The 27974-nt window shown below is 30.3% G+C and overlaps 1 protein-coding gene across 1 annotated transcript in view; it reads right to left on the minus strand.

The window, feature by feature from the left end:
- The window catches only part of LOC126736635 (photoreceptor-specific nuclear receptor-like), a 69593-nt gene that overhangs the window by 35849 nt on the left and 5770 nt on the right, over positions 1 to 27974 (minus strand). Inside the window, exon 2 of the mRNA XM_050441087.1 lies at positions 17851 to 18115. Within this exon, the coding sequence (XP_050297044.1) occupies positions 17851 to 18115 (265 nt within the window). The remainder of the gene's footprint in view (positions 1 to 17850; positions 18116 to 27974) is intronic.

Consider the following 27974-nt stretch of genomic DNA (forward strand, 5'->3'; position numbering starts at 1 on the left):
TTACACTTGTTTACTATAGAAATAGTATTGTACAGGTTTATGCAGTTATTTTTTATCTATTGTATTCAAGCGCTTGTTACTTTAAATCCGTTGCAAATTTCGTTATATGTATATATGAAATGATTTGGCAAATTTTATGAGCAATATTTTTTAAAAACATTTTTTTTTTAATATGAGGATCATTTTTCGAGTTACTTTTTATACCTTTTTTTGTCTATTCTGAATAAAAAATTACTAGCAAAATGTTATTTAGCATTACAAGATACATAAAATGAAATGGTTTTCAACTATTCCGCTAAATTTTATATAATTCGCTCTAAGCAACTATATTATTTTAAAAAATTTAAAACTTGAAATAGACCTACTTTTTAGGAAAGGAAAAAAAACTGAATAAAAAATTGTTGAAAACAGTTCCTATAAATCGAAGGGGGAACAAAAACAAGTACCTGCAACTCCTTGGAGAGGGTGAGAATAATAAAATATACCCCTAAAATTTTAAATAGAGGTCGAATGAACAACATTATCTTCTAGCTCCTAAAAAATGCGTTCTTATGATACTATAGAAAGCTACATTTCAGAAAATTCTTCGCAGTTTACCAAGGAATACAATAAGTGAACACACAGTTTTAATTTTTTTTATTATTATTTAATGAAATATTCGAAATAATGGCTGCCGATATACTGGCAGGTCTCTTAAGAATTTTTAAACATGTCAAGCCCGTCGGTATTTTTGTATTAATTTATTTGCTATAGTTTTTTTGCCGAAGAAAAGCGTCGTTTATAAATATTTGCATTTTATTATCACAGATATTACTTTAAAAGTAACTTATTCTACTATTATTATTTTAAGAATATTTAAGTAGAACAGAAAAGCAGCACTTATTTTGACAACTCAACGTTTTAACAAAAGGCATCCAGGTCCAAAAGTAGCCAAATCTGAAGAAACTGGTTCTGTGACCAATAAAAAGAGAAATAAGAAAGAGATTAGTCGACAAAACTCGAAAATTGAAATTTTAGGTCAGTTTGCAATGAATCAAGGGGTACTTAAATTTCATAAGTTTTATTCCTATAAATTGCAAATACTGCAAGAACTTGGTGACGATAACCCGAACCGAAGAATCCAGTTTTGTGAATTGATGGCATATAGAATTACGGCAGAACATCGATTAGTTAAAAATATGTGGTTAACTAATAACTATACATATTATTTAAATGGGATGATTTATATGTGTCGAATTACGAGAACCCACACGTATTTAGAGTTCATATCCAGTAACCCATGAAAATTAGTGTTTGGGCTGGTGTATTAAGAGATGGTATTATCGGCCCAATATTTATACCAAGATATTTGAATATGCTACTCTACTGAGATCTATCGAACCACTAATAGTGCGGGAATTAGAAAATCGAGGGACATACACGAAAATTTATCTACTACACTTCCTTAGTTCATAATAAGGATCTCCTTATTATGAACTTTCTGTTAGGCGATGGTTGGATGACCATTATTCCAACCAGTGGATTGGATAAAAAGGTCCTATTCAATGGCTATCTAGAACCGCGTACCTATCACCTCTTGACTTCTTTTTGTGAGGGCATTTAAAATGTGTAGTTTTTAAATCGCAACTTCAGTCTCTAGAACTCCATCATCGAATAGTTTAGGAATACCGTGCAGAGAAATATTTGTAAATGTACATGAATAGTTTAAAACTAGGCTTTATTATTGTCTTTAAAATAACGGAAATTATGGTCAACATTTGATTAAATAATAATTTAAAAATGTTAAAATAATGTTTTTATTTATTATTTTCCTTAATAAACAGGGAAGAGTTTTCTGAAATGTGGTTTGTTGTGGTATCATCGGAAAGCATTTTTAAGATGATGTATCATTCAACCCCCTTTCTATTTAAAATTTTAAGGGCGTATCTCATCCTGTCCAAGGGTGAGAGTACATGCTTGTTTTTGTTTTCTTTTTACTTTATAGAAACTCTTTTTAGCGGTTTTTTGTTCCTTATTTATCGTCATTTTAAGTTTTTAAATTATCATCCTGTATAAAAATTACATAAAAATTAATACTAAAGTAAGATTTTTTTTTTAATATTTACTCCTATAAAAAAATGAAATAAAATCGAAGAAAACTAAAAACTTCATCTACATTTTGCTGAGATTGAAATATTTATTTAATGCATAATTTAATTGAGTATAAGTCTCAAAATTTACAAATTTTATAAAATTTAGAAAGAAAAATTATAAAAAAGTGCAACCAATTTTTGTTTACAGATTAATATATTACAACTTATACCTATCATTATTATTTTAAATACTGCAACTAAATTCAATATATTTTACATGTTTTTAAATTATTTCCAATTTTTTAAACAATTACACAGTTAATTCCAATTTTTCCTCAAATAAATATGGTCTATTACAGAACTTTCAGATAGCTCAAATAATTAAAAAATAATCAAAAGAAATTAAGAGAGAAATCGAATGTTTTCTTCTGACAAATTCCATTTACTTTCTACACATGAGTACCTGATCTTACTGATGTTTTATGTATTTTTTATTTAAGAGGAAAAATGTAAAAAAAAACTATAGTAAAATATAAATCATGTACACAAGTTGTTTTTATAAGTTGTGTTTTTGTCTCTGTACTTCCGTATCTTCACCAAATGGGAAGATTGCTATGGTTCCTGTAATCCCTATTTTTTTTTATATTTTTTTCGTACATTTGTTTTATAAATTTTTTGAATAAATTTAACATCGAATTAAATTTGTGTTATACAATTATTAATAAACATAATTCGCGGTTTTTGCACAACCACTTTTTAAGATTAAACGTAATTAAAATTAAACGAATTAGAAGATCATTTTCAGACTTGCAGTGCCTTTTCTTTGACTTTTGAAATCGCGACTAATATATAAACTGACTTATTAAATTAGGTTAGGTATATTAAAAAGTTATAATATTTAAGTATATGTTGTATTCGAATAATGTCCACATGTTCGTTTATAAGAATTATATGTTGATAAATGTCTTAAAAATATTTCTTCTGTACTTAAACTATCTAATAAGTAAATTGAATTTAATTAACTAATGCATAACTTAATTTAGCATGATTAACAGATTTTTAGAATTATGCAGCTTAACTTAAAAAATCATTTGGGATAGATATAGTTATTTATCAAAGGTGTATTCCTGGAACAATGGATTTGTATGAACGTCTAATAAATACTGTGCGTTATATTTTGTGGTTTCTCGCTGGATGCGTCTCTGGAAACTTTGGAGCAAATTTAATGTAGTTCCAATAAACATCACATAATTATGTTTTATGTTTATAAATATAATATGTTTTTTATGATGACTTAAAAAAACTTTGTATTTAACTGTTTTTTTTTTTGTTCATAGGTTACTAAGTAAATTTATTAATAAATAACATTTTACTTATATATTATTATAACTATATCTGGTAAAGACAAAAGAAAAAACCTTATAATAAAATTCTACGCCACTGTATATAAAAATTTTTCAAAGCCAGTAATCAAGAGTATTACGAGGCACAGCGTCATCGTCAGCGGCAAAAGTATATTCGGCATTCGAAAATATATAAACCCCTCGAAAATGGCGGTATTAGGCAAATTGCTTCCGTTTGCCTTTTTGAGATTTCCCTTTAGTTATGATTCAACATTTAAAATAGAGTAGGGGCTTCATTTCAATTTGTCAGTTCGAATGTTCTTACAAAAAAAGAAAAAGTAAATGGTTTCATCAGCAAAAATCGTTAATGCCTTTTAAATTACGTAGGATTTATTTGGAAAATATGCCTATTGTTTCATGATTTTTCCTCTCATAAACCATAGTCACTTTTTATTCCTTAGTTCAATAAGCTGTACCTTTTTATTTTTAAAACTCAATTCAATGTTATGTTTCTCAATAAATTACTACCATTATATGACCTTTCCGGGGTTTAGCTTAGGAATTATCATAAGGTTAAAAGTATTTTCCATCTATCAATTAACTAATATTATAATCAAGTTTTAAGTCTATTATTTTGATTTTGACTGTAACAGATCGGTGGTGTTTGAAACTCGTTAATTAGAACTTCTAATATAGCCACTAATGCTGCTTTTTTATGTTCTGGAATTCAATTACTGGACTAAATTATTAAAATAGACTTTTGTTTTTATTTAGGTTAGGTTAAATGGACTTAATACCATAAAATAACTCTTGATCAGCTATTAAAGCTCATATGTTCATTTTTTCAATATAAGTAACCGTACGTCATATACATTATTATTATGCAATTATTCAATAACTTTCCTCAATTGCCCCTTAAAAAGGTTATATTACGCAGCTGTTGTAAGTTTCTCACAGTACGTGGGATGTGAACCTAAAATGAGCTGTATATGTGAAATTAATATGTGGTATATACGTAACTCTAATAATGGCCTTGGACAAATTCTAAAGTTGTTCTACTATCCAGACTGATTCCACCTTATATCATTACGGTAGATCAATAAAAGCTGTTTCTGATTTCAAAAAGTCCGATTTTAATTTTTGTCTACAATATGAGTTTTAGTACATTAGCCAAGAAGATAATATATCACCACCAAAAAGTAAGTCTATTGAAAATATCATGCAATTGCGTTCTGTCGGTATTTTATTTACCCTTTTAAGCATTTTAGAAAAGACACTATACAATCAATTAAGTGAATATCTTTCCTTAAAAAAAAATCCCCTTAACTCAGTCTGAGTTTAAAAAAGGTTATAGTTCTTTTAGATTTTAGCAAGGTGTTTTATACCCTCAGTCATCAAATTTTAATGGCTATTTTACGTTATGTAAGCCTAGCTAATAAAACTGTACAACTTTTATTTTAATATGTAAAAGATAAAAGTCAAGCAGTTTTAATAAGTCAATTAAATTAGTAATTGACTGCTTGGAAATAAAAACAGTTACGAAGAACTTGGATCTTTCTATAGATCATGAATTTTACTTTGTTGATCATGTTAATCAGTCTCCATAAGAAGCATATTTCAATTTAAAATTTCTTTCTCAATAACGGCATATTTTCAATAAAAGACTTAAAATTCTGTTATACGAATCCTTGGTGTTATCACATTTGAACTACTTTAATATATTTATAAATACTATATAACTGGAGCTGTATCAGACCGAATACAGCAATTACAAAATTTTTGTGTTCAGTCCAAAGTGAAATCTACCCTGATTTCAGAGGTGTCTATGACTAAGAGAAAATATTTACATATGGCTAGTTTATATCATAATGTGTTGTTGCTTAAATTTCCTCCATACTCTTAAAAAAAATCTGACAAAAAAAACTGATAATATAAATATAAGCTTTAGGGGTAAGCTAACAAATCCAGTACATTCTTCCAGTACATTCTACTTTTCTGTTCGAACGATTCTTTTTATATCTTTTTTTGTATATTTAATAAAATTTAATTAAATTAAAATTTCTGCTACTATATACTTTTATAGTGAATTTAGGTAGTAGGGAAAAGGTAATTTTATTTAACCCTCGCCGTACCGAATATGGGTCTTCGATGACCCGAAACTTAAAAATCCTGAAATATCTTTTGCTTCTCTGATTTTTTTTTCAGTGAGCGTCCATGAATTCTCAAATTTTATCATAACAATGCTTTATTTGGTACAAATTTAAGAAAAACACTAATTTTTTCGTTGGGTCACCGACCCGATTTTGGGATAAATAGGTATATGCTAAAACTCCCTTTTTGACAGATCTAAACAAGATAAGTTACGTATATTTCCAATTTATTGCTTTGTTATTCAGTTTACTGTCGAACGTTACTGTGAGAGGGTTATTTTATTTTTCAATAATAAATAGTAAAGTGCCATGTGGTCTAAAAATAAGGGTTTATCCGACAAGGAACTCTTATACGAAATATTGATGCATTCTTCAGATGACGAGTGCGAAACCGAAATACCTTTGGAACAGGCATTTAGTGATTTGTCAGATGATGTGGACACCTTGGATGAAGAGCAATCTTTCATTTCAAGAGTTAGAAGAAAAACAAATACATTTACCTGATCCATTAGAAGATGAAACAGTGAGCAATAAACAGTCGTACGATGTTGATAATCGCACTTGGTATACTGTTGCACATAAAACAGGAAAATCCAGAACATGCAATATCTTGCAAGGAAATAAAGGTCTCACAGATAAAAGCAAGGATATAAATTCTACGAGGGCGGGTCAATAAGTCCGTGACTTTTTGGATAAAAGATAGGTTTTTATATAAAAAGTTATTTTATTTTTCAACATAGTCTCCTTTGAGTTCTATACACTTAGTTCAACGTTTCTCCAATTTTTGTATCCCTTCGGAAAAATATGATTTGTCGAGGTCATCAAAATAGGCATTTGTTTGAGAGATAATTTCGTCGTTGGAGTCAAATCTCTTTCCGCCGAGCCATTTCTTTTCTTCAAGTTTGGGAATAGGAAATAGTCACTGGGGGCTAAATCTGGAGAATAGAGCGGATGAGGAAGTAATTCGTAACCTAATTCATGGATTTTTGCCATGGAAACTGCATATGTGTGGACCCTTGCATTGTCCTGGTGGAAAAGAACTTTTTTTTTGGCCAAATGTGGTCTTTTTTTTCAGTTCCTCATTGAATCTATCCAATAAGTTGGTATAATATTCTACATTGATTGTTTTCCCCTTTTGAAGATAGTCAATGTGGATTATACCGCGTGCATCCCAAAAAACGGTCGCCATGACTTTATTGGCTGACAAACCCACCTTTGCCTTCTTGGGCGCCGATTCACCCCGAGAAATCCACTGTTTTGACTGCTGTTTGGTCTCCGGCGTGTTGTGGTGGATCCACGTTTCGTCCACGGTGACGAAACGACGCAAAAATTCGTCCATATTGCGGTTGAATAACGCCAAACACTCCTGGGAAATTGTCACACGGTTGCGTTTGTGGTCGATTGTGAGCAAACGCGGAACCCATCTTGCGGAAAGCTTTCTCATACCCAAATGATCATTCAAAATTAAAACTACTAAACCATGTGAGATGCCTATGGCTTCCACAATATCTCTCACTTTCAATCTCCGATCGGAAACCATATCGTGAATTTTTTCGATGTAGAGACCTCGACTGGGCGTCCAGAACGTTCGGCATCTTCCGTGCTTGTACGGCCACATCGAAATTCAGTAAACCACTTCTTTACCATGGAAATGGATGGTGCAGAGTCCCCATAATATTTATCAAGCTTAGCCTTGGTTTGAGTGATGTTTTTTTTCCGTAAAAAATAATGCTTAATGAGCACACGAAATTCACTTTTTTCCATTTTCTTCTAAAAACGAATGCTATCAACCGCTGTCAAACACAAACTAAATGACGCAGCTTGTTCAAATTTTGACAGGCGTCAACTGACAGTTCGCTGTTGACAGGAGCAGAGTTGCCATTTCCATTAAAGGGCGGGAAATTCAAAAAGTCACGGACTTATTGACCCGCCCTCGTATCATTGACTGTTTTAAGCTGTTCTTTCCTAATGATTTATTAGCTATTATTATAAAATATACAAACAAAAAAGCTAAAGACTTTATAAACACCTATAATGAAAGTCATGAAGTCAAGATAGAGTCATGAATTGAGGTAGACACTACAGAATTTCTCGCTTTCCTTGGAATCCTCATTCTTACTGGTAGATTTCAAGAATCAAGAGAAAGTGTACGTAGTTTATGGTCGACTACAAACCAAACAATGCATTTACCAGGCCTATTTATCAGGCTACTATTTCCAGAAATAGGTTCACTGACATTTTACGTCACCTTCGTTTTGATGATCTATCTACAAGGGCTGAGAGAAAAAAGGAGGATAAACTTGCTCCGATTCGTGAGATCACTGAGATATTTGCTGAGAATTGCAGGAAATCTTACAACCCTTCAGCTTTTGGAACTATTGATGAGTAATTGGTAACTTCTCGGGGTCGTTGCTCATTCAAAGTTTACATACCAAGTAAACTGGGCAAATATGGTATAAAAGTATGGGCCCTTTGTGATGCTCAAAATTTTTATTGCTGCAATTTTGAAGTGTATTTAGGAAAAATAAATGGAATAGTAGAAAAAATCAAAGACCTCGAGTTATTAAAACTTTAGCAAGCCACTCGTATCGTAGTGGACTAAATATACCCACTGATAATTTTTTCACCGACATCACTTTAGCAGACGATCTTTTGTCCCAGAATCTAACAATTGTGGGGACGGTCCGCAAAACTCGCAAAGACCTGCCAAAGTGCTTACTGGATATTCGCGAAAGAGCAACGTATTCTTTACAGTTTCTTTTCACACGAAATCTTACTTTAGTGTCCTACGTTATGAAACCCAAAATATTTGTGGTAGTGCTATCTTCAATGCATCACCAACATGACATTGCGGGGGAGGATTTGAAATTAAAACCTCTTATAATGAGACAAAAAGTGGCGTCGATTGCTTGGATAAAATTGTACGTAAGATGCACAAGAAAATGGCCTCTACGTTTATTTTTTAATTTGCTTGATGTCACTTTTGTCATCTGGATTACAAAAATCCCAGACTGGAAAAGTTCCCATGCTAACTTGAAAATAAGAAGGAAACTTTTTTTAGAAGAACTAGGTAACATGTTGACCCACGATAATATTATTCGGCGAACAGAAAAAATTCATGAGGATGGTAGAGGGTTTTCCGCAGCTACATGTCAAGCTATTGAAACTACGAGAGTTCCAGTAAAAAAGAAGCAGTCCAATCCCCACGCGGGCGCAAAAACAAGTAGATGTTTTCAGTGCCGGGGAACTGATAACAAATATTCCACAAAATGTGACAAGTGTCGAAAATTGGTTTGTCCCACACACTCAGAAATTAAAATTTCTAAAACAGTAGTATCGTTGATCGAATAATAATAATATTATTCAATCAACGGTAGTATGCTCCTATTGTTTAAAAGTCGAGGATGGAGAATAAGGACTAATGTGATTTTTTAGACAAATAAAAGTAAATATTTAGTTTGTTATTCTTTTTCGTAAGGTTTTTGGGTATATGTATTTAGAATAAAACGTTTTATTTGTTTATTTTTATAATAAATGTAAAGCAAAATATAGAAACAACTTTTATTATGATTCCCATATTTTTTCAAATAAAAATTTTACAAAAAAAGGGTCAATTTTGACCCAGTTCTGTGATCCAAAAAAATATTATTATTTTGGCGGCTAGGGTCAAACAATTATCAGATTTATAATCTAACAAACTGAACCTTTTTTATTATTATTAGTATTTACTTGTTTTTTTAATTTGGTTTTTGAATCTGTAATCTGAAATGTGATTGTACAAATAAAGTCCTTATTAATAATATTATTATTACTATAGGAGAATTCCACCGATGTATGTATATTAAAGCTGTAAAGGAGTTATACGAAGATATGACCAGTTTAATAAGGACTTAGTCAAGGTTGCTGCATGGTACCTATACTCTTAAGAATTTCTTTGAAGGAGGTTTTGGAAAGATGGAAAAAATGTGTAACTACGGAAACTCCAATTGAAAAAAAATCAAACGAAATTTTTGAAAAATTGAAAAGAAACTCAAATAAACTGTTCATCATGTATTTTGCAGAAGATCAGGATCATATCATTTATGAAAAATAGCATAAAAATAATAATAGCAAAAATAGCATTTACATTTTACGGAAATAGACAAAAATACACAAAATGGCTTGATCAATTAAGCTCCAAAATGGAAATGAACTGCTGGCATAGGTGTTGCCAACTAAAAAGAGAAGATAGAATAAGGATTACTGAAAGTAGAGAGCTTATGAGCATAGATACCAATATCTTGGAAACTATAGAATGCAAAAGACTGAAATGGTATGGCCATGTCGTAGAATTATAGTGAAATTTTAAAAAAATAACAATTAAATTGACAATTAATTAACTCGAACAGTCTTAAATAAACCGTAAAGAAAACATAAACACTATTTTGTACTCTTCGAGTGGGACAAAAGAAGTGCACTCAGCGGGCCTTTTTTCTAACCCTAATCCCGCTTCAAACAATGCTAACAAAGTTCGAAATGTTCAAATCAGAACAAATGAATCGCCACTACACTGGCGAGAGTGTGGAGCAGCAAAATCAATTAGGGATCCTCCCGGTATGGTGCACGAACGGGACTCCGGTGCGTGTCGGTTTGGCCTTTGTGTCGCTTAATCCGGTTAAATAAATCGAATCAGGCAACTCGTTACTGGAACGATCGTCGGTCAATAATTTTGGATACACTTACTTATAAGAGGTATGCGTTGATAGACCATAACGAGACGAGGGTGAAGGAAAAATTTCTTTCTACTCATTATATGCATAACTTAAATGAGTTTAATGCATCTTTATTTATTGTAAAGGATTGGTCTTATTAGCTGGGTTGATGCCTTCAATATAATACTGAAAACAGGACCTTTTTATTAGAAGAACTTAATTGAACAGGATGTCCAAATTCAAAGGTGAGCATCGAAATGTCAAAAACCGTAAAGAATCTAATGATCGGTAAATTATAACAAGAAAGTTTCATACATTTTTAATATACTTTTTCAGTCCATTAAAAACCTACTTAATGAGTGAGGAATGGTTGTATTAAAAGGAAGCGTACAGGATTTTTTTTTGGTAAAGGAACTCATTAGCTTTCATATAAAACTAATATTAATCAGAGGCTTTCATGATATATTATTTAAATGTTAAGTCCTTTGACAGTAGAACTTTTGATGTTACATCTGAGTTAATCATATAATATATCGTCAAATCGGTAATTAAGGAAACTATTTCATTCTGGCAAAATTTAATATAACAAAAGGGACTGAATCACTTATTTTGAGAAACCAGATAAATCTCATAAACACAGTTCTGAGAGAACTAAAAATTCAGCCTAGGTATTTTTAGTTGAAATTTTGTTAAGGTTTAGGTATTTAATTATGTTGAGATGAGGTAATTAAAAAGCTTTTTATAAAAAATTTCTAGAAAATTTATTAGTGAAACTAACAAAAAGCTAAAATTATAAAAGGGACATATCGTATATATCTTATGCTATTTTTGCAAAAAAAAAAACAAATTCTAATAAACATATAAAAAAACAATATTATAGTTCTTCTGCCACCAAGTCAATTTTTTGATTATTAGTAGGTATTTTGCCATTGGGGTAGGCTAGTACACTTAGTAAACATTTTAAATATTAGTAAATACTAAACCTGATTTCAAGAACCTCATGCTCGTCAATGATTAGTCTGCCTGTATTATCACCCAGCATATTAGTACTTTCACTAAGATATAGGCCATCAACTTTCTTGTACATGTTGAACATGTGTTTCGTTCCAGCTCTTCCATTTCTCTGCATATGTCTATTATAATTTTTTTTTATTACCCTAGATCTTGTTCCTCTATTTATACCATCGTATTATGTTTGAGTTCTCTTCCCTATTCCATAAATTATGATATTTCGTCAGTTATCCATCGCCGTTTTCTGGCTCTGACATTCGTAGTTGGATGCTGGTTTCTGACTTTACGGATATATCATTGACATTCTCATTAGTGTTGATGTCCCTTAGGTTATTGTTGAAGGTAGTTTCAAATACATTTCTCTTGAGTATGTTCTTTGTTAGTCGCTTTAACTGAACCGTGATATTGACAACCATTGTGTTATAGTCAAAACCAATATTTGTGCCCGGGTTTATTTTGACTCTGTTGACATAGTTTCGGAATCTATTCTTGACTAAGGTGTAGTCGATCTAATTTTTAAACGGATGTATTGAATTATCCCCTGGACTCTTCCGAGTAAATAATCTTCGTTTGTGTAGTCGATACCAGGCGTTTCTTATATAACTTGTCTCCACATTCATCGGCTTCGACCAGGCCGTGGTTGCCTAGTAAGATAGATCTTCAACCTTTGTCTATTTTAACTTAAAAATCACCACAGACAAGGGGTCAGTTTGACCTAGGCCAAGGAACCCGAGCCTCAACAAAAAAACTAAAAAATATTATTCTTAAGACGGTTATGAAGACATTTTTAAATTTTCAAAATTAAATACCTTCAAAATAAATTATAACTTAAACTCCAGGATGCGGCTTATTGAGATATTGTTGGGTACCTGCAGCTTTGGTATTGACGCTCATGGTTGTTACCCTGTACTCTCATAAGGTTAACCATATCGAGCCTTTTGAGTATTTTGGAGGGCATTGAATACATAGTTCAGTATTGGACGTTCCCAAAGTGATTTTCCATAAATATACATGTTTGTGTAACCTCAGAATTTTTATTGGTACATCTCCACTCTTCGTTCGTGAAAAAACACGGGCCAATATCATCAATGCAATGCTTACTGGTGTTACTGTCTATGCATCTGCATGCAAAAATACTTTCCTTATAATTTTCATCTATAGTTGAAACTCCATAACTGCAAGCGTCTACTCATCTACAAGGTTTCTCAGGAACCGGACGTCTTGGATCGATTTGAAATTTTTATTGCTTGGTCTGCAGACTTTGCCTTCGCAACATGGTTGGCATTTTTTTTCGTGATAGTTAGTTTTTGTACCAAGACAGGGTGGCAATCTCCTACTCTTGTGTCCGTATAAATTTGCAGTGTTTTCATCATCATCTTCGAAACCATTTGTTCTGCTAAGAACTGTTGATCTCCTTATGAATGATGGATGAACCTGGTTAACCGTGCTAGATCATCCACATCTCGAATGGGTGGCACTCGTCATTGATTAGCAGCTCGTTATATTGAACTCGTATTGCAATGGAAGTATTCTAGATACATTGGTGTTTGTTGAGTATGGATTTTGCCGGAGGTATTACAATTACTGATGTTCGATTGATGGTTTAAATGGGGGTTCTGGTTTATAATAACATATTCCTAGTTAAAAGTTGCAATAATATTGTACCGGTTGTGGTTTGCTATACTGCTCCTCGTATGGTTGGGCATATGAACTCATCGGTGTTCGTTATGTTCTACAATCGAGTACTGCATCTAATAAAGCAGTTTCAACTTTTTTCGCAATTTATATTGAAATTATCAACCACAAACATGTCCAGAACCTTAATTAATTTTCAATTTTTAAGTTACCAGAATCTAAGTCGAATAATTTCTCACCTTACCCTATATAATAGAAAGTACTAATACAATAAATTTAAAACATTTCATTTGTTTCATTTATAATAGAAAATATTTATTAAAGGCATAACATAAATGGGTATGATGCACATTTTCTTATATCAAAAAATCTTCAAACTTTTAATAATTTTGTGACCTTAGTTTATATTAGAACTTAACTGGTTATTGGATTCAAGCCACAAATAAATCTGTCTAAGACAAACGTGTGCTTATATCAAGTTGAAGTTTCGAGTTCTATAAGGACATCCTCAGGACTATATAAATTATTTAAGTGCCTGCATTCAACAACAGACAAATAAATATAAATAAATAAATTTAGGAAATATGCAATCGTAAAAAACATCTTGTCGAACTTGCATTGTCTTATTTATTTAATGTAACACGACGTTTCGGTTGGTAAGTATCTCCAGCCGTTATCAAGTTTAGTTTACACTTGATAACGGTTGGAGATACTTACTAACCGAAACGTCGTGTTACATTAAATAAATAAGACAAAGCAGGTTCGACAAGATGTTTTCACTGTACCATTGTCTACCACCTTCAAAAACAGATATGCAATCGTACTCAAGTAGCACCAATATATTAAATAAATAATAAAATTCGAAATATTTGACAAATATATCTCTCGCCACTCTTTATAAGATCAGGTAAATATTCAAATTGAATACTTTAAAGAAAATTTATTTTAAATAAAAAAATAAACATATACTCCAAGAAACGTGTATTTTGTTCAAAAACAACCTGTAAATACAATTTTCGTAATATTATAGTTGAGTAAATAAATATTATAAGTTTTTGAAAACTAAATGTCAAAAAATTATTTAACCTAGTGTTATAGAAAGTATTTATTCTAACTTAAGCACTATACCAAAAAAGTGTTTAAAAATTTGGAGATAGTATATAAGATTAGATAGTGTTAAAGTGCCTGTACGTATAAAAACTAAATGAAATAAACATAGTGAAAATTCATTAGTCGGAATTATCTTCTTTTTTTTAACCCGGACTTTCACAGTAAATTACTTTTATTTAATTTAGATTCGTTAATAAAAAACTATTTCAACTGCCAGGAAGAAAACTGAAGCTTTAGTAATTTTTTCCTGACACTTGAAATTCAATTTTATGTAAAGAAACTGCAGTTTCTCGAATAAAACTGGTTCCAAGAGACAAAAAATGACTTCAACTACCTGAAAAAAAAAATTTTTAACTGTCTGGAAAAACAAATATTAATGACGTATATCTAAAAAACTTAAATTTTTGTAATTTTTTCTTACAACTTAAGCTTAATTTTAAGTAAAAAAATGTTGTTTCTTGGATATTTAAGTATTTACAGTATTGTTACACACTGTTATAACTAAGCTAATTAAAGATCAGACTTAGAAAAACCAAAAATGCTAAATATGCATCTACAGAAATGGCAACATGGTACGAATCCGTAACATAATTTAATACATATCAAAATACTAATGTTTATTTTTTGCGATTTCTAGAATATTGTCCTAGACTTTCAAATTATAAGAAAATATATAAAAATTTTATATATGTATATTCTATAAATATGTAATGCTATTAGGGTAGTGCATTTCTTTATATACCACATAAAATAATAATATTCGCTTAAGGGAAAATTATTGTTTATTTATTAAATGCATAATTTAAACGTATATTAGTTGTATTTGCATTTGTTAATAAAAATATTTTTATAAAAAAAAAGAAATCGCGATTTATAATACAGAAAGTAGTAATTTTATTCACTGAATGCATAACATAAATAGCTATGATGCACATTTTTTTATTTTATGAAAATCTTAACATTTACGTTTTATTATCAGAATAACACCTAGGTTTCGAATTAAGTGACTTTATGGTATCATAAAATTCAAGTTTTACTCAAAATCCAGTACAATTTTAAAATTTTTGTTGGTCATTTGATCATTTTGTAAATAATTTAATATTTGGACGAACAATTTTTTTTAATATTCTTAATTTTTTTGAAATTTATATGAAAATAAGTCAACGCTACGCCCTTGTTCCGTAAAATGACATAATAGAAAATCCGGGAACGATAAAAATAATAGGAATCGATCTCGAAATGGCCGGAGCGGGTGTCGCTCGAAGTCGACACCGACTCCGGGATTGGAAAACTTTTAACGAACAGGGATTTGGAAAAAATGACGTTATTTGTACCGCGAACCATCGCCTAACTCTAATGCCGTCGCAGAGATATCTTTTGTTTCCGTTTGCTTCTTTTCTCTCGTATTTTATTATTGTGATTTTGTTACGATCCAATAAAAGTAATGCCACTATATGCCAGACGAATTCCTTTTGTTTTTAAAGTTTGTTTTTTGTTCTTTTTTCCCGTTTTAAGAAACATTAAGCTGAGTAATTGCCTGTATGTACAAGATTTACAGTTTTTTTATAAAATCTAGGACAAAAAGTTTCCCTATTTTAATTTCCCTTAAAATCCCATTTTTCCCGAAATAAAAACCGGCAATATTAACACAGCGGCTGTCCACTTATAACTTTCCTCGTTCCTTTCCCATCTTCATGGCCATCCGGATTGGAGTTTTACTGTTTCCTATTTGCCTTAATGGCGCTTGTTTCGCGTTTTAATATTTCCGTACGACACTTTAACAACTCCAATTTGGAATTTTACAGTTTCAGATTAAACTACCCTTAAAGTTTTAATACTCCTAACTCCATATTATACCGAGCTTTAGTGAAAGAAAAATTAATTAAATTTTTTTCTTTTTAGAATGCGTTTTACATAGTACTGCTCGTCTGTAAAGAATATTAATAAGGCTTTGGTAATAACGGTATCTATCATGGAAACAATCCCAACCCAACTGAATAATTTCAAGAAAGTGTAATTTTTTAATAGTGTCAATAGTCTGTAAAGAATGCTCAGATGCGTGGTCTATCATTACTGTTACTATATTTATTTTTAGAAAAAATATTATACGAACCCTTCATCTCTAATCCAATCTATCGATCATGCAAACTTTTCCGGACCAACATGGTTATTTCAAAAGCGTTTACCAAAAATATCATATTTAAGGACAATATGGTACAATTTTTTTATTTTCAGTCCAACCTAACCATCATGCAAACTTTCTCAACACAAAATGATAAATTTAAGAGCGGTTAATTTTTTAGATGTTTCAGTCATCTGTAAAGGATGTATAAATGCTTCGTATATCATTATTGTCTTAGTTGCTAAGAAAAATATGATATAAGATTTTTACTTTTAGTTCAACATAACCATCATGTAAACTTTCCCAACCCAAGTATTTAAAAGCATTTATTTCTCTTATATTGCCACTCATCTATAAAGGATATTAATTTGGTCCAGTGTCATTTTAAAGAAACATAAAATCTCATATATCTTTATTTTCGGGAAGAATATTGCATAAACAATTCGTCTCCTATACAACCCACTGATCATGCAAACTTTCCCAGCCCATCATGGTAATTTCAATGGCGTTTAATTTTTTAAGAATTGTCAGTCATTTGTAAAAGATGTTTAAATGCTTCATATATCTTTAGTGTCTAAGTTGCCAAGTTCATATTAATCATCATGCAAACTTTTCCGACCCAAAAATTTAAAAGCATTTATTTCTCTTATATTGCCACTTATCTATAAGGAATGCTTATTTGTTCCAGTGTCATTTTAAAGAAACATGAAAATTCATATATCTTTATTTTCGGAAAAAATATTGCATAAACAATTCGTCTCCTATACAAACCACTAATCATGCAAACTTTCCCAGCCCATCATGATAATTTCAAAAGCGTTCAAATTTTTAAGAATTGTCATTTATAAAGGAAGTTTTAATGCTTCATGTATGTTGCTAAGTTCATATTTACCATCATGCAAGCTTTTCCAACCCAAAAATTTAAAGGCGTTTAATTTTTTTTAAAAACAATTTATCTCTAATCCAACTAAAAATCTTCCCAACCAAAAAATTTAAAAGTGTTTAATTTTCCTTATCTGTAAAGAAAGTTAATTTATTCCCGTATTATTGAAAAGAAACATGAAAATTCATATCTCTTTATTTTCAGTAAAAATATTGTAAAAGCAATTTATTCATAATCCAAGCCTCCGACCATGCAAACTTTCTTAGACCAATACGATAATTTCAAAAACGTTTAATTTTTCAGTAGGGTTAATCGTCTGTAAAGAATGTTTAAATATTTTGTATATTGTTACTGTCTAAGTTGCTAACTTCATATTTACTTTTTAAAAAATATAGTATAAAGCGTTTTTCCCTACTCTACCCCACCTATCATGCATACCGTCCCAACCCAACCTAAGTATTTTAAAATCATTTTATTTTATAATAGTGCCAGTAATCTGTAAATAAATATTAATTTCTTCTAGTGTCTTTAGTATGTTTAAGTTTTTTTTAATACAAAATTAATTCATTTAAATATGATTACTAGGTAAAACTACCCATCATGCAAGCTTTCCCATCCCAACACAATAATTTTAATTTGTCATAGTGCAGGTAAGGAAAATTAATTAATGAATATTAATTTGTACCAGTTCTATTACTGAGTGCCAAATTCCCTCGGAAAAAATATCATACAAAACTTTTCAACCAAATTATTCAAAAAAAAAATTTCAATACTACTAGTTGCCTGTTAAAGATGCTAAACACCTTATATACCTCAGATATCATTCGACTTACCTATAAATCAATTTTCTCCTTACAGACCTCTTAAAGAAGCCAGAACATCCATTGCAAGCCAATATTCCATAATGTTTTCCAGAGCTCGTGTCACCGCAGACCACACATATTAGTCCAGGGGTGCCTTTTTTGGTTGGTAGGGTCCATGGGGGCGGTGGTGTCCTGGAAGCCTGGACCAAAGTCTGGGAGGTGGGCAGACAAAGGGCTAAGGGATGCTCATTTTCTGAGGTGTAACAATCGACGCTTCCCGGAGACGTTCTTAAATCTGAAAAAAATGTTAGAATACGGTTTTTTAAGGTCTATATAGTTTCTTTTACTAATTTTGATGAGTATGGTATTAGACTCATTGATTGACCTAAATCCGTAGCCCTGTGCGTTAAGATTTTTCAATAACAAGTAAAAGGCAATCAGGTCCATTTAAGTTATGCGTACGAAAACATACGTAAACAGTATATTTTCGAATTATGGCAAAAAAGTTTGTATAGTGTCTTCTACTTATTTTGATGATTATGTGATTAGTGAGTTCCATTAGACTCACTGGTTGGTTCACTTAAAACCATAAAATTTTACATTACGATTTTTCAATAAATAGAAGGCAATGATGTCCATTTAAGTTATGCTTTAGTTTATGGAGGCAAAGCATTATTTACTATAAATCTATGGTGTGTTTTCGTTATATGGCAAAAAAGTTTTTACAGTGCCTTCTACTTATTTTGAAAATTCTAATGAGTTCTTTTAGATTCGTTGGTTTACCTAAGTCCGTAGAATTGTATGTTAAATTCTTTCAATAATAAGAAACAGGCAATCGTGCCCATTTAAGTTATGCTTTAGTGAATAAAGACCGCGCATCATTTATTGGAAATAGACAGTGTATTTTCTCAATATGCTAAAAAAATTATGGAGTTTCAATTTTGTTTGCACTATTATACAGTGACCGCCTAAAGTTCTGCATAAATTCGATAAAAATTAGAGACATGATTTTTTGAGAAAACGCTCGGACCTGTCGATTTTTATTTTAAGTTGCGCATTATTTCACATACATTTTTGTATACAGGGTGGAACAAAAAAAAGATATGTTATTTTTAAATGGAATGCTATATTTTTTATTGCATTTATGGAATATAGGTGAAATTCCAAGCAAGTTTCGTATAACACACCTTATCTCAAAACTCAACTGTTCTCAAAAAAATATAGCATTCCATTTAAAAAAATGACCGATGACGTCTATCTTTTTTTTTGTTCCACCCTGTATACAAAAATGTATGTGAAATAATGCGCAACTTAAAATAAAAACCGACGGGTCCGAGCATTTTCTCAAAATATCATGTCTCTAATTTTTATCGAATTTATAAGGAACTTTAGGCGGTCACTGTATACATATATAGGAATACTTAAACATCGGCTATATCTTGTCCCAAAGACGAGTGGTCCTCCGGGGGATTTTTCATCCCTAAAATCAGTTACAGTCAAATTGATATTGGAGTATTAATCAAGTGTGCCGGGGATTAGCATGTGACCGGTTTTGATCCGTACTCGGGGGGCCCATATGTCAATATTTGACAGGGAGGCGCAACTGTTTACAGATGTGCCCCGCAATTAGAGCGCCGTTAAGCGGTATTACGGCACGATGTTTTGGCGGGATGGATGGTCTTTGTGTAAATTGTTTTATCAGGATACATGTATATTTATATTTGGCAAATTATTGCAAAATATTATGAGATTTGATAAAGCCTTTTAAGCTAAGTAATCGTACTGATAAAAGATCCCCACATTTTGAATTAGTTAATTTATTAAAACTTTAATAAAAAAGATACTGAAAATGTATTATAACTGCTTTAGATCTTTAAAAAAAAATTGATATTTTTTTGAAAATTTTGAAACAAAGTAGGGAGAACTAGGGTAAGATGATTTAGAAGGAAATAAATCGTTGCAAAATGAAAAAAAAGTGTCTTCAGATAAAATGAGACCCGATTATGTCGGGTAAAACGGAGTCGTTAATTTTTTAATGGTTATCAAATCTATTGTAAAGTTTGTGTTTAGATAGTGCATAGACATTTGATTTTAATAAATTACAATTAAAAAATGGTATGCAAAAAAATCAATTTATAAGTAGTTTCTGATTGAAAAATATGTTTATTTTTTCAACCGCAGATATTTTGAAATGACAGTGAGAAGTGCACAGAAGAAGACAAAAGCGGGATAAGTTAAAATAAAAATAAAAAACAAGACAAAATAAAACAGTAACAAGATAATACTTAAATGGGTAAAATTGTAATTAATTTATATTTCACAAATAAAATTGTCATTCCTTTCTTATTAAAATGAAAATAGCATAATTATATTAAGACTACTGCAACAACTGGGATATTCAGGATTCATTAAGTTCAAAATTGTTATAACATTTTAATATATGTCAATCTGTAAAAAAAACGAATATTTAATGTCGGTTCGATTCATAATAATGTGTACCAGTCTAAAATAAAAAAGGTCCTATTTTATCCTTTCAATACTCGATCCCTTGAAAAATAGCACTTTTTAAAAATTATATTACAGTATTTATATTTACAGGATTCAAAGTATATAACACTAGCTTTCCCTAAATATGTGAACCTTTTAATCAGCCTTTAACAATAAGATAACAATTTTGCAAATAATTGTCTGATCTATATTTTTATACTTTTTCAATATTTAATTGATGCTAAAAATTTAAAAAAGGCTAAAAATTTGCAAAAAAATAAATTAACTATAAACCTTTAGGTTAAATTCTATTAAAAAAATATTCTCAAATTTATTGAAAAAATACTAAAGCTTTAATTGAAAAATATTTAATTATTATTGCAATTTTATAAAAAAAACATTTTTGGAAATTATTTTTTGTTTTTAATTAGTACTGAAAATCGGTTACAAATCTAAAATTTAAAAAAATACTGAAATTTTAAATAACTTTATTAAAAACCAAAATTCTAAATTATTTATAGCATAGTTTATACTGATATTAACAAATGAAAAAATCCAAAATATTTTTTTCAAATCTGAAATTAAAAAAAAATAAACATTTTTATCAATTAAAAATTGGAAAATTGGAAAAGGCTTGAATCTAATTGCAAGTATTTTTATAGAAATGTATAGAAAATATTAAATTCCTGTTTTTGCTATCGGTGACTATGCATAAAAGAATAATATTAACGTATTATTAACATATAAAACATACTTTCTTCTAAAGAAAAATTATATAAGTATCTTTAGTTTTCTGACTAAAATCCAAAATCAAAACCTCTATTTCCGATAATATATTTTGATATGTAATAGCAATTTTGGGAACAAAATTAAAGCACAAAAAGTATCATTTATGTAAATTTATTAACAGTTACTTTTTTAAATTGGTTCTTTAATACTTAAATTATTTAATTTTTTTGTAAATATTTATTTTGATTTTTTTTCTAAAAATAAAATTAATATAATTTTTTTTTTGGCACAAATCAGATTTAGGAAAATTTATAAAAAAAAATAATGAAATCAACATTTGCTTTGCAATGTACTAAAGAAATTTCCAAGAAATTATGTCAGAAGTAAATTATCTGATAAAAATATAAACTAATTTTTATAAGAAGCAGTCTAATGGAAATTTTGCAAAATTTTCAAATTTTTAAAAGTTAATGTAATTAAATTAAATAATTGGTAACAAATTAAAAATGTTGAAAAAATAGTGAAATTTGAAATAAAATACAATGAGTAATTGATAATATTAGAAAAAAAAATGCAAAATTATCTATGGCGCACTTTTTACTGCTCTCAAAAACAGGAAAAAAAATCAAAATTAAAAGAAAATTAAAAAAAAAAACATAAAATGTAACCAGTGCTAAAAATATTATGAAAATTATTCATAATTAAAGATCATCTTATAAGACTTTTTTCAAAATAAAAATTATTTTTAAAATTTAGAAAATCTACTTATTTAAAAAAAATTCACAAGATAATTAGGTTTTTTTCAAAAATAACAAGAAATTATTATAATTGTTTGCTTCGATTTTGATCAAAACCAATTTAATTTATCAAATTAGGGGTAATAATATGGGAAGATTTAGATAGGCTAAAAAAATAATTAGTAACAGTAATAGTCTGCTTCCAAAGAATTTCTAAAAAATTTTGTGAAAAGTCGTAATTTCTGATTGAAATAAAAATACATATTTCCTAAAAAAAGATGTGTACTGAAATTTCTAGAAGAATTTTCAATTTCTAAAAGCTAATTCATTTAAATATTTTAACACACATATATATAAGTAAAAGAAAAATGAAAAAAAGTCAAAAAAACTCAAGTATGAAAAGACTCTGTGCTCCCAAAATTACGAAAATCTCAAAAGAATTAATTACAATTGAGTTTTTACATCATTTTATGCATAAAAAAAGAATAAAAACTATAAATTTATATTTTTAAAATTTTATGTATTCGGTACTCTTTTAAGATAAATAATATACAGGATATTTAAGTATGATTGTAAATTATGACTAAACATTAAAATTAAATTTAGTAAAGTTGTTTATATGTGCAACCACTCTTACTTAACTAACTATAATCTTTTGGTCTATAGTTAAGATTCAAAATTTTGAAAACAAAGATCTACAATCTAAGTAAAATATGTTTGAAAATTATCTTAAATAAATTTTCAAAATTGTTAATAAGCACTTAACATTACGATAACAATTTTGGAAATATCTTTATATTTTTTATCTATGTTTTCTATTAAAATTTTAATTACCAAAAAAGTATATTTTTGGAAATTTTCTATGGTATACTGTTTGTTATTGGAAAATATTTGAAAAAAGACTTGAATAAGTCAGATAACTAAAGATACTAAAATATTAGTCAAACTCTTAAAATGAAGAAAGAAATATTCAAAAATCATATTCTATTTTTCTTTAAAAAAAAATGAAAAAACTAAGAGAAAAGGTAACTTAAGGTAGTGAAAACCTTATTGTCCATGTAATGAGAATTTTCTTTAGAAAAAAATCTATTTCTGTAAAATATCTGCTTTTTTGAAAAATATTTGCTTTTTTTTTTAAGTTTTTTTCCAAAGTATTTATAATCAAAAACAAAAGAACGAAAAACCAGATACAGATGTATGTACAGTGGAAGCTCTCCTTGCGGACAGCTCTTTTAACCGGACAAAATTCCTGAAACCGAATTTCAGCATATCATTTTCAATGTTAAATGCATTCCGATAAGCGGACGCTCTTATAAACGGACGCGGACACTAGATTTTTCTGTATGTGATCAAAAAATCTCCCATAAGCGGACGCGAAACTCTAATACCCGAACGATTTTTAGTTCCGCTTATTGCAATGCACATATCTAATGTAATTCTCCGACTTATATTAGGTGATTCCCCATTTACGCATTTCGTTGTCTAGCCAGTATGTAATCTTGTGGTTTATCTTCAGTTCAGGCAAATTCGTAGTTGATTGAGACATTTTATTATTGTAACTGTAAAATGGCACAAAAAAAAGGATGCTCTCGTTAAAGGAAAAGATGGAAGTTGTTAACGTATTAGACAGAGAAAGTGTTTCAGTTCGTCATTTGGCAAAGAGGCTTAATATTGGGAAAACGCAAGCAGCTGAAATTGCCAAAAATAAGGAAGATATCAGGGGTAAATGGCCATCAGGAACTAATATAAATCAAAAGAAGGATTTTTAAAAAAAGGAAGGTTTTGCTATAGACAAAACATGTTTTGAGTGGTTTGTGAAAGCTAGAAGTCAGAACATTCCAATCTCAAGGCCGTTAGTGAAAATGAAAACTAAAGAAATCGCCATTACTTTGGGGTATAATAATTTCAGTGCGTCCGACGGGTGGCTGCAAAAGTGGCGCAAGAGACATAGTGTGAGTTTCAAATGCATATCTGGCGAAGCTGCTGCAGTAAATCAAGTTGATTTATCACAATTATTGGAGAAACTTCCGTCCATGTTGCTTGGCTACAAACCAGAAGACGTGTACAACGCAGATGAAGGTGGACTTTTTTTTTCGCGCATTGCCCGACAAAACTCTGTCCCTTAAAGGAGAAATATGTGTGGGTGGAAAGTTGTCTAAAGATAGACTATAATCATTTTATTCTGTGCAAAAATGGCCGGTGAAAAATGCGATTTGATTGTGATCAGGAAAGCGGCTCGTCCCCGTACTTTAAAAAACGTTGCTAATAAGGATCTACCAGCGACTTGGAAATCCAACAAAAAAGCATGGATGATCCGAGAAATCATGTCTGAGTGGTTACTGGAATACGACCGGAAAATGGGAATCCAAAAAAGGCAAGTTCTTTTATTTTTAGACAATGCATGCTCTCATCCTCGTGATCTGAAAATGAATAATGTGAAAATTATATTTTTACCGCCAAACACAACTTCAGTTTGTCAGCCCTTGGATCAAGGTATTATATAGAACTTTAAATTTTATTATCGGCATTTGATTTTAAAACATATTTTAATAAAAACTGACGATGCCTAAAGCTTATCTGAGCTTACAAAGTCTATTAATGTGTTAGAAGCTTTGTATTTTATAAAAACAGCATGGGATAAAGTAAATTCCTCTACAATTAAGAACTGTTTTGGCAAAGCTGGATTCAGAAAAAGTGGATGTAGCTCAGAATTTGCTGAGCAAAATTATTGCGATGCTGAAGACGATCTGCCCTTAGCGACACTTGCTCAGTTACTGCGACATGCCAAACATTTAGGAGTGCAGACCTCCAGAAAGTAGATGATTTCCTGGCCTTAGACAATAACATAACAATAGAAGAAAATGCCATTGACAACTTTTCGAATTTGGATGTAGAAAACCCAGGCCAACTTAAATATGGTAGTCCAAACGACTCAAAAGAAAAAGTGGAACTGGTGGACACACTAAGAGTTTTCAAAAACTATATATTCATATGCATCTTTTTGAGCTTTGGAGTAGTGAAAATAATACTTCCAAATAAATAAATATACTCAAGAATACATCATCTCAACTGAATATATATTTATCATACTATTGACATATAATATAATTACAAATGAAAACTCAGTTTTACAAAAAGAAAATTTACATAAAAATCCCTTCGCTATATCCAGAATCACAAAACGCACTTTACAAAATCAAAATTAATCTTCTAAATGCACCAGACACTGTGGCACAAATAACACCATAAAAACTCCATCTACATAACAATGTAGCACCATAACGTCCCCTTTTTAAACGCGTCCGAACTAGCGCCATATGTAAAGTGCTACAAAATATTTTCGAATCGAATATCGTTCGTCTCTTTTGGGATTACTTAAAGTGAGGTGGAGTGTATAGGGAACGCTGTGCGTAAGAAAGAGAACGACGAAGGTCAGAGGGATTAAGGGTGTCTCAATTTAATGCAGGCGTATTAATTTGTATTAGATGTGGATTAAGTGGTGGCACTCTGATAGAAATTTGATTTTGGGGGGTGAGCGGTGTCGTTGCAGGGACGGCGAAGGACAATTTTTGAGAAAATTTAGTTTTTCACACACAATATAAAATAATTAAAATAGATTTTTTTGGATATTTAATAACATTTTTAATACATAATTCAATATCCAGAAAGTCAATAATTCCAATAAGTTTTATTAAAAAAAAAATCTCTACTTCACTGTCAACCTTATCTCAGAAATCCAGAGGGGTGCACGTCGATCTATCCCGCGATATACCGTACCATGTGGTCAAGGAAATTAAAAATCTATTATGTGAACAGGAGATTTTCCCGGGGATTAATTCGGTATATTTTATGTACGTCGCACAAAGGGTGTATTATGAGGTTTTCGCCCTGGTTGACGTTAAACGCTTATTGATGGGGGTCAAAAGGGCAGAAGTAATTTCGTTAAAGAGATACAAGTGTATTTTTTGTAGGAAAAAGATGACAGGAGGTGGATGATGCTACTTACAATGGGGTGGAAAAAGTTTCAATTTTTTTTTGGTAAAGTAAATGAGGTATGCAGTGAATTTAGCCATATAAATAAAGCATAATTTTTCGGTATAAGTAAATGGCTTATCGTATCCATTTAAGTTATGCATGTATTAAGGACTAAGAATACTTACTTTAATATATTTTTTTCAAATTTTTAAAGGAATTTTAGGCCTGGAATTCTCTATTTATTAATTTTTATGAAGGGTGGCATCTTTAAATAATTATTATAAAACTGAAATATTGAGAATTCCAGGCATTTAAGTAATATTTCTTCTAATTACTCTAATTGATACTTTGGTCTAAGTGGCAAAAGCTTTATTTATTATTGGTTAAAGAAATAAAAATACTGAATAAAAGATTCAGTAATTTATAAATAATATTCCCATCAAGTTCCTATTTTTTTTTTTAATATCACTTCTATATTATGTGAAAAATATTCTAGTCGTCAGCATGTTCCAGGCATATTTTTAAGATCTTCACCTCTTTTTGCACAATATGACAACAGAGCGAAAATCAGTCTTAACGAAAATACATGATTCTTTAGATATTGCTAGTTTAGAACATTAGTTGTACTACTGTTATATAAAAAAATTATATTAATTAATAAATAATTTACAATATGCGTAGACATAAACCTCCTAAGATTTTGATGTAAGACCTTTTTATTTTCAATTTTCTGTGGAACCTATACTTAGATTCCACGTGTTTCTTTTAGGGTGCCTACTGTTCTCTACCATTCTATTTCATTACCTGACATGTGCTCTTACAGTAAGGACCCTTGTCATTTATTGGTTTCATTTATTTAACTTCATTATCTTTAAAATATATTTTTTTATTTCTTAACTTAAATTAAATCTGGAAACAACCTCTCTAGAAGGAAAAAAATTCTAATTTAAGTGAGTATAGATAGGTAGAAGCGGAGTGGTAAAACTATTTGTTTGTTTTTTGTAAGAGTTTATTGGTCATTATTTATTTTTATATCATTTATGTGTAAATATTAAAATTAAATGAGTAGGGGAGACCGGGGTACGTTGCAACACGGGGTAAGTTTGAAATAGTAGCCGAATTTTAAGTCGGCGCTACTCGGCAAATCTCGTATTGCATATACAAGCAGACCTTGGGGCCTCTCAGTCAACCACCAACTTTCGAAGAGTGCGTACGTTCCGTTTAAAATTTAAGTGCAGTTTAGGAAAATTGTGACGTCAAAGTAAAATTTGAAGGTAGGAATATAATTTGAATATCCTTTTGCATGTATTCCCATTTGTTCCACTTAAGTTGGGGTGCTGTTTGTTAGGGTATATAGTTGCACTTTTATAGTGTTGCCGATTATTACAGCTTTTAGTTTTTTGAAATAAAATAAAATAGTGGACACATGTCTGCTGGGGTAAGTTGAAACACTTAGCTCGGGGCAAATTGTAACGTGTTACAACTTACCCCAAAAATTGCAACAGTTAAGATAATAGTTTTTTATTGTTTAATTTTAGCATGAGAAACTATAAGAAGAAAACAAGTAGGGGCGAGACATCCAAAGAAGATATGGAGGAAGCTATAACCAGAGTTTTAAATAATGAATCCATTTGAACAGTAGCAAAAGATCTTAAAATTTGTCATGTAAGCCTTAGCAGATAAGTTAAGAAAATTAAAGAGAAAAACAATAATAATAATATTACACATGTCTAATTAGAAAAGTTTGGGTATAGTAAACACAAACAAATATTTACAGATGCCCAAATGAATGAACTTGAGCTTTATATTAAGCGGTGCGCAAAAATTTATTTTGGTCTCTCTCCAAAAGAGGTAAGAAAATTAGCTTATGATTATGCTATGGCATTTAAAGTTAAAGTGCCTGAGTCATGGTCTAAAAATAAGACAGCGTGCGAAGATTGGCTAACGAATTTTCTTAAAAAACATCTTAATTTATCCATTCGAGTTCCCGAAGCAACCAGTATTGGACGTGTGACAAACTTTAATAAGACAAATGTTGATTTGTTTTATGACAAACTTGCCAATGTCCGAGACAGATTTTAATTTACTCCATCTGACATATGGAATCCGGGTGAAACTGGGCTGACTACAGTTCAAAGGCTAGGAAAAGTTATAGCCGAAAAAGGCATAAAACAAGTTGGAGGTATAACATCCAGTGAAAGAGGGCTTCTAGTAACTCCATGCATT

Source organism: Anthonomus grandis, chromosome 5 (assembly GCF_022605725.1).
Source record: "Anthonomus grandis grandis chromosome 5, icAntGran1.3, whole genome shotgun sequence".
In the NCBI taxonomy this organism is placed as follows: domain Eukaryota; kingdom Metazoa; phylum Arthropoda; class Insecta; order Coleoptera; family Curculionidae; genus Anthonomus; species Anthonomus grandis.